General features: G+C 31.9%; 1 protein-coding gene across 1 annotated transcript; it reads right to left on the reverse strand.

The window, feature by feature from the left end:
- Window positions 1-111: 111 nt before the first annotated feature.
- Window positions 112-16,346, reverse strand: LOC132740759 (testis-expressed protein 47-like). The gene is made up of 7 exons (XM_060728731.1): window positions 15,787-16,346; window positions 14,817-14,889; window positions 9,084-9,190; window positions 7,263-7,367; window positions 6,114-6,272; window positions 902-965; window positions 112-248 (listed from the first exon to the last, which is right to left on the reverse strand). The coding sequence occupies exons 1-7, from the start codon at window positions 16,003-16,005 to the stop codon at window positions 124-126; spliced, it is 852 nt and encodes a 283-aa protein (XP_060584714.1). The 5' UTR covers window positions 16,006-16,346; the 3' UTR covers window positions 112-123.
- Between the last annotated feature and the right edge of the window lie 64 nt (window positions 16,347-16,410).

Consider the following 16,410-nt stretch of genomic DNA (forward strand, 5'->3'; position numbering starts at 1 on the left):
AAAACATTAACTAATTAAGAAAGTCAATATAATACAACTTTTTTCTCATTTCAAATACAATCTATTTTAAACAATCTATAAATCTGGTATTTAAATGTTTGGTTGCCATTCAAATAGTTTACACTATCTTACTGATAAAAACTTACCACTTTCCAAAGTTACATCAAAGGGTTTCTCATACATGTCCAAATACTCTTCAGGCATTATCATTGTAGAGTCATTCTCCTCCAGTAAAAAGTGAATGTGTGCTAAAAGTGAAGATGCAAACAATTAAATATTGAAACCTCTCATTACTTAACTGTATCAGTTTAACTGCTCAGGATAAGGCTCACATAAGCATTCAACTATGACTGCCTGATGTGAAAAACAACAAAAATCCTATTGGATTTGATCAAACTGTAGTCTTATAGGCTCAGCAATGACCAAGAAATTTATATTATGTGGGCTGTCCAAGAGAAGGTAGCATGATTTTGTAGTATAATGTGGACTACCATAAGCGGAAACAAGACTTTGTTGGGGAATTTATAGATAGATTCTAGCAATCCGAAGACCAGGGGTATCTATTGACACTCGGACCTTAAGACAATTAAATGCTTTTACATTTTTCACTCAATATACTGGGTGCCTGTGACTGGTATTAATCTGTTTATATATTAATAAAATATATTTAAAATACAGTGTATATATTATTTAGTACAATTTAGATGGATTAAATTCAGTATATAAAAATCTTATGGTGATAACATGATAAAAATAAACTCAAAATTGAATTGATCTTTTCATAATAGGCTATTATTTTTACTCTAGTATAAATGTCAAAAGATGGAAAAAAACTAATATTATTACACAACTATTGTGATGGACTGTTCAGAAACATTTCAACAAAACATATAGCCCCTACCTTGTTGAGGAAGAAGATCTGGGAACTTTTCATGCAAAGAATCTAGTGTTGACTTAAAAGCAATCTGAAAATTGATAAATAAATAAAATATGGTAAGTAACATAACATTTGTTTTACATATTTTTCATGTATTCCGTTTAGGGGCAAAAGGTTGGAAAGACTTTAATAATATTTATTCCGTTTAGGGGCAAAAGGTTGGAAAGACTAGAATAATATTTATATCTGCTTCCAGTATGGCAAAGCTTAAAAATAGAAAACTTCTATCTAACCCATGCCATGATAAATTTGTAGTTCGTCTAGCTTTGAATTTGTAACTGTTCATTGTTAATGTAAGGGGTTTTGGTATCAGAAGCTTAGATTAACCAGCCAAGACCAAACCTATCAATATTATTTAGTCATATACAGCACCAGCCATCAACATTCAGTACATTCAAACAGTTAACCTCTAACCACCCAAAACATCTTATATGAACTTGTCCATCTTTCAATCTGGACAAAACATTTCATAATTTTTATGATAAATTTCAAAATATATACTGACTGTATAACTATAGTGAACAGTGCAGACCATGATCAGATGGGCCAGATGTGCCGGCTGATCTTCAACAGGTCTGCACTGGTCACATGGGTAGAGTCTATTTCCTTCAGCAGGCTAAGAGTAAAAGTCTATGATTGTATAAAATATACACCATATACGCAAACCTTTCAATATAACCCCTTGCATATTACTGGAAGCAAATATACAATAGATTTAAATGACAAGATAAAAGAATAAAATAACAATAGAGGAGAAAAGTGGCAGACTATCAGCTAAATATGTACAAAATATACAAAATCCCAAGAGTATGAAAAGTGAAATAAGGATCAAAAAAAATAAAACTGATTCAAATATATGAAAACTGATTTAAATTTATGTAATGGAAATTTAGATTTAACAAAATCATTTTGTGAAAAAGAAATAATGGTAGTAGTAGAAGAAGTCAATGGAATTGATATCCTAATCATTCATTCTGTTTTTCTACTCAAACATAATATGTGCTAAATATTCCAAAATGTGAACACTAATTCAAACAAAGTCTCAAAATAACTCAAACAGGCAGTGAGCATTATCCAGTGCTCTTCATTCTTTAAGTCATTATTGAAATTAAGTATTGACTCACCCTTACACAAATTTTATTATATAATTATGATAATATGAAACTAATCTTTTGTACAAGCAGGCAGACACGATTGCCTGATAAATATGTTAAAAATAAAATACTAGTAACTGATCAAATCATTGTAAATCAGCATATTCAACTGATTTTGTTCAATACTTTGGGGATCAATTTTGCTGTTTTAACAATGGCAATGTTTTGATTTTAAGTGGACTATTCAAGTCATATGCCCACTTTCTAGTCCCATTCAGTGCACTGGTAAATGAAGATAGTAAATTGCTCATCTCTAAATTATCTACAGAGTCTATCATAATTATGTGTATATTTTAACATCACAATTTTATATGCTACCTGAAAAGCTCCTTCACTAGAAACAATTCAACATCTAAAGCAAGGTTCAACCCCTTAACTTTGAGAGAAAAGGTTCAAACTGTACAACATTAAGCTTTTAGTTATATAACAAGTTCTTGTGATTAAAAGAAGGTTCTGAAAAAAAATCAAAACAGAGAGAACATAATGCCATGTCACATCAGATAATGTGAAAGAAATTTTGCACAGTGCAAGAATATTTGTTGTTTTTGACTTATGCAGATACAGGTGTTTCTTGTTGTTTTTTTAAGTCATACCATCACTGTAAAGGTCATTTGATGACGTCCAGATTTACTGACAGGGAAAGATCTCAGGTGCCTCTCTGTGCATTATATCAGGCACAAATTGGCACCCGAATAGAACTACCAACCTTCTGTATGCTAGTTTCCTCATATAAATTGATTCAAAACCCACAGTGATTAGGGACAAGTGATTTAAAATTGGTGACCCTAACCACTAAACCATTGAGGCCCGATGCAGACAGGTTGTTAAAATGTTATTTAGACTATTGGTAGAACCAGTAAAGCTTAAACTGAAAATAGGTTTAGGTGAAAGCAAAATGCAAAATACTTATTTGAGGGACTCCATAAGATGTAACAATTGTGGACTGTGTATAAAATATGGCAACTTGGGACTGTGAAACAGCCCAAAAACCAGTTTTGCAACTTTCTGATAAGGGGAATTCAGAGGAAAAATACAAGGAAACAATATATATAACTAAGCAATTTCTTCACAGTGAATTTCAATACCATGTGCTTTTACATCTACAGTGCTAACCTAAACATACTTAAGTGCAAGTGAAAAAAAAAAACACATTCTTTATTCCTATATCAAACTCCATATCAATATCAAAATCTTAATGAGATTAACACCATGCTTTACAATACAGCACATCAAAGACTTTCAGCACTTCATATACCCATAAAAAATGCATGTTTTATTTACCCAATCCTCCTCATTAATAAAGCTAGTACCATCAGGCATAATCTAAAGAATAATCTCAAAATATTTAGATCAAATTCACAACTAGCATTTCATAAAACAGGTATCACAACACCAAAATCACAGACACAGAGTTTTACTTATGGAAATTTTTGTAATTATGTATTCTTTATAGAATATAAAGATGACAAGGAATTCCAACATTCATTTACAAAATCTGATTTAAATACCAATACAAGGATCGACTGTCCATAAGACAGTAGGCTCGAGTATTCTCAGTGCTTGACAGTAAGAAAAGGGGAACAACTATGTTATAATGTAACTAAGAATTGTGGGACCTTAGATGCACATCATGTTAAATAATCACTGACAACAAGTGTGTGAAGTTTCAACCAATTCCCTTAGTTTTGGTGATACCAACTTACACGCAAAATCTTAACCAATGTGCAACGGCAATGATGCTGACATGGAGTGAATACAATTAGCTCAAACTATTCTTCGTATAGACAAACTTAAGAAACAAAGAACATCTATCGTTCAAAATCTCTTACTGTACAGAACATGTACAGGATATTAATGTGAAAGGATGCTCAACTCTTTAATTAATCTGATAAGATCTTTATTGCTCAAATTTTCCTTGTAATAATTTAAGATGACTTGTGAAAAACCTTTAAGTGATATTTCATATAATTTGTTAAACATGTCAGAATAACAGATAGTCAGACAGACAGACAGACAAACAGATATATAAATAGATGAACATACGAGGGCTGTTCAAAAAGTTCGTGGACTGCGGCTCTGCTGTTCACATCTTTTAATTTGCGTATATGATTTTACAAGAGACATATACGAAAATATGTCCTTATTTAACAGTGAAAAAATCAATAAAATATGTTTACAAATAACAATTCTGTGACAGTAACAAATCACAAGGGGTGCACAATCCGGCGCACGCTGATGACGAAACAAAATGACGTTCGTGACGTCGCAATATAAATGAAACATTTTACCAGCGTCATTGTTTATGAAAGTACTCTGTTTATTGTTCAATATCTGCGGATCATATACCAAAACCGTTTTACTGTTTGTGATGATGACCCGAGATATAAGGTGGTCATCTTTTCGCTCCATTCTCCGTATAAAGGTCCGAGCGCCGCATACTTTCCGCTCTTTATCGGGATTTTTGAATAATTTTGACACTTAACGGACAGTGTTATAAAGTTAATTCAATTGTTGATTTATAGCATCAATTTGAAACCGCCCTCGTCCGATCTTTAAACAATATGATTATCAATGATAAAGAAAAACATTTTATCAACTGACAATTATTCTATGCGGTAAATCTACTGAACACCGGTTAGCATTAAGTATCAAACGGACCAGGGTAAATACACGTAATACAAATAATAACTACAATTATTTATTGTAAAAAGGCAAATATCCTGGTGAATGAAATAAAGTATTATTTAAATTAAATTAACTTAAATTGTTTTGTCAGAATTGAATGCATAGACCCGATGCAGAAATTAAACATGCATGTCGGACATCTCGCAAACCTTTCATACTGTCTGGACTTCTGTAGATTCTTTTGCAATTGACGTTACAAACGTCCCATCAATTTGCCGCAAAATTCTCCGTCGCCCTTTCTGTCTGTGAGCATGTATTTTCCGTATTTGAATCGCTTGCGCGACCTGAAACCAAGAGACTTGCTCGCCAACTCATTGTTATTAATTAATATAATCACCTCATAAAAAATATGAAGGAGTATCCCACATGTATTGGTAAAAATTTCCGAAAGAGCGAATTTCTAGTTTTTAAACGGGCTTTATACTTCCCAACTTACCCGTCTGTCTACTGCTGCTCAAGACCTGTTTGTTCAGCTATTCAACGTCCAATCGACGTCAAATTTCAGATTTATGTTATTTAAATATTATTAGATGATTACTTGTATTTTACTTCATAAAACAATCATTCAGTTTGTTTCAACATTTGTTTATATTTAAACATTATATGAAAATTTCGGCGTGCGCCGATGTTGCGATGCCATGGTTATTAAAGTGCACATAACTCGTAAAGGAATTAAAAGTTTACACTAAAAGTAAATCTTACTTTTAGAAATAAAGACACTTTTTCGATTCATATCCACTAAGGGTGTTTTTATGAACCAAGTAAAAAATGACAGCAAAAATCCACGAACTTTTTGAACATACCTCGTACAACATCAAAACAATATATTGCATGCAATAATACAGGAAATACTGGTTAAAATACTGACAGACAGATTGAGACTGACTGATATAACACTATCTATGTAATAATTATTTACAACTGTAAAGAAACATTAGATAAAACATAAACCATTTCTAAGAATGATAAAAAAAAGTCTTTAAAAAGATAAAGTTAAAAAAATATGAAAATTGTTTTCTTATATCTAATTTTAAATGGTTTAATTAGATATGTAAGTAAATATACATTACTTTTCAAAATAAGCCTAAGAAAAGTTGGAAACAATTTTGATTTTCATGTGTGAACTTACTGAATTTGTTAAATATGCTTGTCCAGCTTTCATTTTTGGAACCATCCGTGTTGATTTTTTACAAATATTAAAATGATAATTTGAAGTTGTTCAGCCAACAGTATAAAGCCTGGTCAGACTGCACGGAAGTGCAGGCTAACCTGGCCCCATACTGGTGGCAAAGGCCAATCACTTTCGGTTTGAGCAGTTTAAGAAAAAGATCAAATACCTTTGGAATGATCGCCAACTTGCTACCAAGTTTAAGTAGTTGTGAGAGAAGATCTATGATAATTTTATCGGCACCTTCTGATGACTCATAAGATTCCATTCTAGCTGCCTGTATATCCAATGTTCTGAAGTTCCACTGCTGGTAAAGACGTGTGGATACGTTCACTGTAGTTAAGGAGTTATAACTACATGTGTTCCAAAGTAGATAAAGTAGTGTACTTGTGGTTGGAAATGATTCAATTATAGATCTCTCTATTGAATTAAAGAGAGATCAATCTAGTTGATGGCTGTCAATAAAACTTAGTGAAAACTGAATATGGAGAAAGTAAACTAACATGCTGAATTGCCTGAATTCAAATATGGACCAACCATCTGTTTATTTCAGAGATGTGGAGCTAATGCTGGGAAGCAAACAATGATATGGCAATTTTTCAGCTAAATTACTCATGGAGGGAGATCTCAGATGCCCCTTCATCAAAAGCAGCATTTTAGCTGAACCACCAACCTTACAAAAGCTATATGTAGCTAACAACTTTCTAATGTGAAATAATTTGGTGTTAATTCATTCAAAAATGGAATCTGAATGCACAGATATGAGCTTCCTATTCTATACACTTGGCTACAAAGTAATCCTTTTGAATTAACAATGAATTGTTCCAAGTTCAAAGCAGTACAAGTCTTTAAAAAAAATTGTTTTTATAATTTCAAAATCTATGGTGTAAATGTTAAGGGATTATAGGTCACATTATGAAGCATATCAAATTTTTAAAACTCTCACATTAAAGCTGCATGCCGCAAGATTCATGCTAATTTTCATGAATTTCGAAGTAAAGTATTGAATAGTAAAAAAGGTATTTCATATATTGCAAACCGTACTAACAATCAATGTAAATTACCAAAAAGTGGTCAAAATATGCAAAAAATAACTGTTACTGTGTTAGTCATGCTGTAAAACTATTGTGATAAATACGGCAAAATCAGTCATTAATCACACATATTATGTAAACTAATACTTGAATCTTGTACTTTTCTTAAAATCTTTTTTTCTCAAGTTTGATTTTCTTGAAAATTTTTTAGAACATCTGGAGGCGTGCAACTTTAATGATTTGTACATGTATAACAAAATAAAACATGTATTTATAAAGGATATATCATGTGAGACAATAAGTATTTTTGCCTGTTCTAGAAAACCATCTTCCTCTTTTTGTGTCTTTATTATATCTCTCACCACTTCAAGAATCATATCTGAGGATGTCTGGAAAATAATTATAATAGAATCATAAAAATTGACATTAAAGGAACTCGACTTAATTTCTTTTCCTTACTAGGACTGGGAATATAATGTGTTTCTTACACAAATCAAGCTAAGAATCCCATAAAAAATCAAATACATATGTAATTCTGAGAGTTACAAAAATAGTTATTATTTTGCACATTTTTCTGTTTTTAGTGCCAAAGTTGATCTATGTATCTATATATAATTCAGTTATCTTTTTATTCTTCTCTGTTTATCATATACCTTTCAATAAAAATAATTAAAGTAATTGTGGATATTTGTGAGTGACTATCTTAATCCTGGCTTTATTTCAATCATCTTTCAATTATCATCACACTTTAACAACAAGAGGGCCCAGAGGGCCCTGGAGCGCTCACCTGAGAAAAAGGTCAAAAGGTCAAAGTTGACTCCCTTTTTCACCCAAAAAGTACAATTTGAAAACAAGGGTCAGCTTAATCTGAACAACTTTTGTACACTGTCATCAAGGAAATTTTGTGTAAAACTATTTCAAAATTGAACCAGTGGTTTACATGTTGTTGTTGTTTAATTTTAGCTCTGGCAGTCATTTTATTAAACAGACCAGCCTGTCACTAAGTGAGGGGTGAGCTAATAATAAGATGACAGAAAAAGAGAATGAAAACAAACATTTGACCTGGCTGGGGATTGAACTGTCAACCTTGATCCCCTGGGGCAGGGCAAATTTTGACCCAAGGGTTTTATTTGAACAAACATGGTAGACATCCACTAGAAGATATTTTATGCAAAATATCTCAGCTCTAGCTCTTTTGGATTTTCACAAGAAGAGTTTTTAAGTTTTAACTATATACATGTACATGTATATATAAGGAAAATCAATGACCCCCCTGGGGCGGGGCCAATTTTGACCCTAGGGCTTTTATTTGACCAAACTTTGTAGACATCCACTAGAAGATGTTTCATGCCAAATATCTAAGCTCTATCTCGTTTGGATTTTCACAAGAATAATTTTTAAAATTTTTACTATTTACATATAAGGAAAATCAATGAGCCCTGAGGCCGGCCAATTCCGACCCTAGGGAATTTATTTTAACAAACTTGGTAGGCATCCACTAGAAGATGTTTCATGCCAAATATCTAAACTCTAGCCCTTTGGGTTCTTCACAAGAAGATCTTTTAAGATTTTTTGTAAAACTATCTTTAGGCTGCCATGGGAACCAGAGTTCTTTATGGAATTAATTCTTTGAACAACTTTGGTACAGCTTCATGCAAGGAACATTCCTGCAAAGTTTCAACAAATATGGCCTAATGGTTTAGGAGGAGAAGTTGTTGAAAGAAATTGTTGACACACACACAGACAAATGATGGACAATGGGCCATCACATCGCCTTGAGGACATTGTCCTCAGGTGAGCTAAAAATAATCATTTAATTATCTACCTCTAGGATAAGATACAGAATTATAATCTTTATTGTACTATTAACCCTGACCCTGCTGGCCATGACTGTATTTACACAGGCAACCAGTACAGACCAAGATCAAACGGCACATCAATGCCATCTGATCATGGTCTGCACTGCTGGCTATTAAGTTAGTACTTATTTTGAAATTTTACCTAAAACTGAAGAATGGTTTTGTCCAGATTGAAACATGGACAAGTCCATTTAAGATATTTAGTGTGGTAAGGGTTAAAGTTCTGAAGAATGATATATAGATTACCTCTACAACATGAACAAGGTGTTTGAGGTACACAAGAAGAAGACCTGTTATTGGTTCAGCATGCTGGTAGTTATTCTGTAAGTTCTTCAACAGTCTGTCATAATGATCTGAAATATTAAAATTATATTTCATATTACACAGTCTATTAATGGATATAAATTACACACAGTTGACTGTTCCTCTTAAACTTTCACTCTCTCTATTGGATGACATGAGAATAATTATCAATATAGGAATTTTTTGTGTGTTCTTTCTTTACACCTGAAAGGAGCAAAGGGGCATCTGAGGTCACTCACGGTGCCACTACCAGTTCAACATCACATAGGCACACTCTTGCAAAAATTTGCAGACTGGCCTTTTGACATCAGGAAGTCACCATTGCTCCTTAACGTGTGTTCTAGCCAAGTAAAATACTTTGAAAAATATTATCCATAAAAATTCTACCCATTCAACTATAAAATGGTTGAAAATGAATCTGAAATGTTGTTATATCTAACATTTCACTAAATGGTCACTAATGGAAATTTAATTTATTTTTATCTTTCTTTAAAAACAATTACTGGACCTTCACTTTTTTTAGCTAATCTAATGTTACATGGACCCTACATGTAGGTCAGGAGGTCTTATAAAGGAAATCATGTACAGTAGGGTGAACGTTTCGGTTGTCAAAAATAGCGTTTTTCGTGCGTCCGTTTTTCGTGTAACGTGCGTGCGTATAGTCGTGAACGTGCGTTTGGCTGAAATGCGTTCTCACAATGCGTGCATGTTTACAAGGTTTAACGTTTTCGTTTTCGGTGTATCAGTTTTTGGCGTTTATCAGTTGCGTCTGATAGCGGTGCGTTTGTTGATTACCAGAATCGCGTTTAGCGTTGCGTTGCGTTCGGGGCAGCGCTTAGTACCCGTGTTTTAGCGTCTGTTAGCTACTTGAGTTGTAAAAGATTTTTAGATGAGAATAAATATATGTATATTTGTGTGTTTCTTCAATACATGTAGAGTTAGATGTTCCAGGTGTCCGCTGTCAAGAAAGGAACATTACTTTTATTATAAGAAGTATTATTGGATGACAACTATTTACATTAATAGTTTTAAACAGTTTGTTGTGATCCTCGCGGTGAATACTGGTTCAGATTTCTACATGCTTAAAGCCGAAGATCAATTAGTTTTAATCCTATTTTACATACGCATAAGATATAATTACTAATTAATTGCAACATTTTTGATATTCAATTCAGCAAACAGATGTTTATATGCGTACCAATATATATTAGATACGAGGTTCGTCAGACATCAAATGATGTGATCAGACTAGCACCCCACCCCCTTTACAAGTTCATCTTTTGACTTTTCATCAAAGACTGTCCGAATCCTATCGGAATACTATTTAGGGTGATAATTATTTTAGACAGTTCCTTCCTATTTTTCTTGACGGATTTATATTGATATGTAAACAGCCTGGCAGGCACTCGAACCCCTGGCACTCGGAATACGATTCCGCGGCTCTTGAGTTCCTCTGAGCTATTCGGCCGCTTACACGTTTTACTTGTTTAAATACTGAATAGTTATAAACCTACTGTGTATGCAAATATTTCTTCGAATTTCCCAGGCTTACTTAGCATTATAAATTAATTTCTAGCTGGGCTATACAAATGTTTGTCAGTCACAGGGTGAGAAAAAAGTGCATCCTGACATGTACTCGAACCCGTGACCGTCTAAATACTGTACCGCAGCTGTACCGACATTTGTTAATAGTTTCATTATTTGTACATGTATAGTGAACATTTTACTAATTATACATTGTACATTGTACTATTTCTATATTTTTGTACAAATAAAAATAACTAGATATTTTCTTGATAAAAAAATTCTATGGTGGCTAAAATATAGCATGTTGAACTTTTTAGACATGTAATCACAACAGACAGGCTAAGCCACCCTTTACAAAATTCCCCTATCTGTCAGCTCATAATCAAGCCATAGACTACTATTTTTGTATGTGGCCTGGGCTTTTACTGGTCACTTACAAACCGTATAACACTGATAGCGAACAGATGCCCAGGCTGGTCTGGATCCATGCTGGTCGCAAACCCATTATGTTGCTTTTATCGTGACGGGGCTCAAATATATCTTAATCTTATATGAGGTCAATAATATAACCCACTTTGATAAACATATATAGCTTTCTTGATTTTTATTCTGTATATTATCTAAAATCACTTTTTAAGGTTTATCAATCTGTAATCATTACTTAACATAATACCCCTTTGAGATACCCGAGATGAGCCTGTGTCGCCCTTTGCTAACTTAAAAGTATATAACCTTTCCATATATAACCATATAATTCTTTAAAGATTTTTCTCAGCTGAGTAAGATAGGTATGCTGTAGTCCCAAGTCACTTGTTTAACTTCCCTCAAGTAAGTTTATAAACCTAGACATAACTGATAAAATTCTAACTATAATATACTTAAATATCACCTATGTATTTATATAAATTTACATAAACCCATTTTGCATACTAATATATCTTTTGGGACCTGTACAATTTCAATTGATTGTAATTTTAATTTTCCTACAATATCAATTTTATGCTTCATAGGTAGGTCAGTTCATTAAAAAAGGCATAATACAAGATCCCTATGAAAAGTAATGTAATTGATAACTCAATCCAAATCAACTTTATTAATTAAAAGCTTTCATTAGATGACTTTAAAAAGTGGATTTCAATAATTGTCCAGGAAAAATATAAATGTTATAGTAAATTTTATCTGGACCCCAACTATTAAAGAAAGCAGTGCCACATAAAATGTTGATACACCGGGTAATTTTACCTTAAACTTAACCTATTAGGAAATGATACAGAATTTTTTATATAACATAAATCTATTATATTAATAAACAAACATATGTAATTGACTAAAATAAGGTAGTCCTAACAAATTTCATTACAAAATATGAGAATTATGGCAAATCTCCTAAGATGCCTAAATGTCCAAGATAGTGCACTAAATCACAACAAAATATGAAAATTTTACCTAATTAAAAGAGCCTTGGAAATTAAACAAAGCTACAAGAGGAACATTAATCTATCATATTAATTAACAAACATATCTAATTGACTAAAGTAAGGAAGTCCAACCAAATTTCATTACAAAATATAAGAGTTATTGCAAATTTCCTAAGATACCTTACTGTCTTAAGATAGAACACCAATTCACTACAAAATGGGGATTTTTACCTTATTATATCAGCCTAGGAAATGAAACAGAATTATAAGTGCAACATAAATCTATTATATTAATTAACAAGCATATCTAATTGATTAAAATAAGAATATCTCAATAAATTACATTGAATATTCAAAAAAATATGGCTTATTTCCTATGATGTATAACTATACAAGCTAACACACTAATTCATTAAAAATGGGAGTAATATTACCTGATTATAACTCATGGTAAATGAATCAAAGTTATATAAGCAACATAGTATTATTATATTAAGTTAAACCTACATCAAATTGACTTATATAAGAAAATCCCAACAAATTTCATTGCAAATTAAGAAATAATGGCTAATTTTCTATAATGCCTTATTAATAACTTTACCACACTAAAGCATTGAAAATTTGGGTAAGTTTACTTTGTTATAACCTTTTGGTCACTGAAACAAGTAAGTAAAGCCAAATAATGTTATTACTATCAAGTAACTACTACATCTAATTGACTAAAATAAGAAAACCCCATTGAATTATATTGACAATGACGAGAGATAAGGTAAATTTTCTATGATGCCTATTTGTTCAAGCAAATACATTACATATTTAAAAATGGGGGTAATTTTCCCTTATTATAACCTCCTAGGAAATGAAACCAAGTTAGTAAGGCAACATATCACTATAATATTGAGTAACAATTACATCTGTTTGATTGATATTGAAAAAATCCACCAAATTTCATTGAAAAATAAAAAAAAAGGTATGGCAAATGTCCTATAATGCAGACAGAGGTGTTCAGATCCACTATCAGTAAGGAAGTGTTCCCTTCCCTGTCAGGGGACCATTACTGGCATGGTATATGGAATCACAAAAAAGATACTGTAAAACTGATTTTTTCATTTTTACAGCTCTGAACTATTCACTAATGAGGGGACATAAGATAAGTTAGTTAACATAAACCCGTTTAAAATACATGAATGGCTAGCTATCATTTAACCCTTTCCCTGCCAGAGGGTTATTGTTTTATTGTTCACCTATTTGCCAGAGGATTTTCTAAGAAATTACTATATTATTAATTAATATAATTATTATTATAATTTATTTGTTATTAGTATTATAATAATTATATATGTTTCCAAATCTGTTAGTATAATAATAATTATTGTCGATGGTATAATTTTCTTTATATTTATTATTATTTTTATTATCATTATTATTAATTTATTATTATAACTATTATTTTTTATAGAAATGGCTAAAGCCGTCCATATGGCAAATACGCCGAAAATAACAGGGACGGCTTAAGCCGTCCCTATGGCAGTGAAAGGGTTAATCAAATCACTAAACGATCTAGCTTAGAAGTTGTTAAAAATTTATATGATAAGGATATTTTATTAACGTTTAGAAACGATTTCTTCTATTTTGCATGCGTTTTAGCGTGCGTATATCGTGTAGCGTATTTCGTTTTGCACGCGTTTGCGTATTTCGTTTCATAAAGGGTGCGTGTAACGTGTGTTCGTATAGCATGTAACGTGCATGCGTTTTTTTCCGCAACGTGCGTTTTGCGTGTAAAACTGAATCGTTCACCCTACTGTATCACATACACAAAATAAAGACCGTTTAAAGTGAAATAAGAGTAGTTTTTCACTTATACGCCTATAGTATAACGCTACCATTTAGCCATCTTTACATAATGTTTTTTATAACGCTAATGAGGTCATGTAAATTATATGCATGGATGTGCAAATACCATATTAACTGAGTGGCAAAATCGGCACTGGTGTGTGATAAAGCATATTAATACGGGGAAGTCAAAAACCGCGGGTCCGGCTTTGACTTGCCCGGCTATAGACTACATGTGTATATTTAAAAGAAAATCAAATAAAAAACAATTAAAAAATATATAGAATTCTATACCTATCAATGAAATTTTCAGTGTCAGTTCTAGTCGGGGGCCACCATTTACAATGTAACTCAATGATAAAAGGCGGGGTATTCCGATAACGGAATAAATCTCAACTTTTCGGATAAATAATAAACGTCAAGTGTGTTCCGAGTGAAAAGGGAGGCGGTGCATGTAATACCGAATGACAATTTTAAAACGGAAAGAAAGAAAGGAATTTTTTAACGACTTCCCCGTTCATAGGCTCTGCCTAATTTCATATTACATATTAAGCGCAGATCAATAAGTTTCAATTTTAAGTGATATGAAAAATATTTTCTGTTGTGCTGTCTTTGTAAATCCAATAATTTCGTTCGTATAGCGTGTAACGTGCGTTTTGCGTGTAAACTGACACGTTCACCCTACTGTACACAAGAATTGACAGTTTCTTCCTGACTTTTTTAAATGCAAATACTGGTAAAGAAACCAGGAACATTTGTTAGACAACTAACAATCAGTATATAACAATGATTATTAAAAAAAGTACATTTTTATTGCCTACCAGGGTTTGACTTAAATATAAATTTTCACCCAGTTTAAGTTAACAAAAAGAAAAAACAACAAAATCACTATACTCACTTCCAACTTCAATTCTGTCATCAACATTCTCTCTTAATTTTCCAACATATACTATTCTGTGAACCAGATTTTTCTGAAATTATAAATATATCTTAATATTGAAATATAATATTAAAAGTTTTAGCAAATATTCTAACATTAATAAGCTCATAATAATGGAATTGTCTAGATTTAAATAACAGCTGATCCAACTTACTCCCTAGGACAATAAATCATTTTATGCAGTATTTTCTTTTCATGTAATTGGTTAAAAAGTGTGAGGTAACATTAATATACAGTGACATCAGTGAATATCTATTTATAATTACAAACTGCTGTTGCTTTATACTGGAAATGCACTAAATATTTTTCCGATTTTAATTGGTTGTGCTTAACAACAGTAGTGGGACATAACTCATTTTAATCTTTCTATCTTCTTCGACACGCGCAAGTAATTACAGTTCATCAATTTCAGGGTTAAGAAATCTCTTAATGTATCATACTGTATCAATTACTGGAAAATATTTTTTTCTTCAACATAATACATGTATGTTAAGAAAAAGATTAATATACAATCTGAATCAGCTATAACAAGTATAAAATTTTGTTCTTTTGGATATTGAAGCAATCAGTTTATACATGTTAAATAATGCCTTTACAAAAAACATAAAAAAACATGCACATTTGTGACATTAATTGTCAATCAACATTTTGAAAGTTCATGTAGTACTGTGTTTAAAGTCTCTGATTTATACAGTTTTTGGTTAACTATTTTGTGCTCACACAAACTTTGTACATTCATTTGAATGTTGTTATTTAAGTGAAAGCCATATGAAAGACAATGTAAATTAAGGCTTATTATGCTCTGCATTCCTAAAATATGGCAATGCAAATTAAATCTAAATACTCTACCTTCCTAAAAAAAAGATTTTATCATTAATATCATTATTAATATCTCAAAAATATATTTCACACTGCAAATTTTTTCTACCATTTTACTAGAACCTCCACCTTCTGCTGGATCAAAACACGAAAGCTCAAAAAAGCTCTTCTTAGGCCAGTCCCATACTCTTTCCTGGGGTTTCTTGGCTTTCCGGCGCCTTTCTGGGCTTCGAGACCCAGGTCTTTGCTTTTCCTGATCCCCTGCATCATTTTGACTATCATCTTTATTACCTTTATCTTTCTCTAGCTGACTCATTTTTTCTGCCATTGTTTACCTATGTTCCCTTTTTATTTAAAAAAGCTCTGGAACCACCTGACTACTGTTTTTACCCGAACGATTTTAGTTATAAAATCACCCAAACACTGTTTAAAATTTAATCACGGCAAGTCCATTCAAGTTAAATTCAAATGCAAAGAATAAAAACTTCCTAATCTGAATTTTAAAGAATATGGTATATTTGTTCTTTAATAATAATTATCAAATAAGTTGTTTATTCCACACAATATAAATTTCATCCAGCTTTTTTTCCAGATTTTTTTTGACAATGTAGATCTAATAAATATTTATTTTTTTTCTGTGAATTTATGTATGACACATGAATCTTCTAAATCTCTTCACATGACAAAATTTAACAAGTCTGATTTAAAATTGAGAGTTAAAAGATTTGTTTTA

The sequence above is a fragment of the Ruditapes philippinarum genome, unplaced genomic scaffold (genome assembly GCF_026571515.1).
Source record: "Ruditapes philippinarum isolate M1 unplaced genomic scaffold, ASM2657151v2 ctg2039_1_1_1_1, whole genome shotgun sequence".
NCBI classification, from domain to species: Eukaryota; Metazoa; Mollusca; class Bivalvia; order Venerida; family Veneridae; genus Ruditapes; species Ruditapes philippinarum.

Excerpts from the sequence above, each read along its gene's own strand:
- LOC132740759 (XM_060728731.1), bottom strand. The coding sequence starts at position 16,005 with ATGGCAGAAAAAATGAGTCAGCTAGAGAAAGATAAAGGTAATAAAGAT. Across the intron at positions 6,273-7,262 it reads TACTTATTGTCTCACATGAT|GTATCCACACGTCTTTACCA; the intron begins ATATCCTTTATA and ends ACTACAGTGAAC. Across the intron at positions 249-901 it reads AGATCTTCTTCCTCAACAAG|CACACATTCACTTTTTACTG; the intron begins GTAGGGGCTATA and ends CTTCACTTTTAG.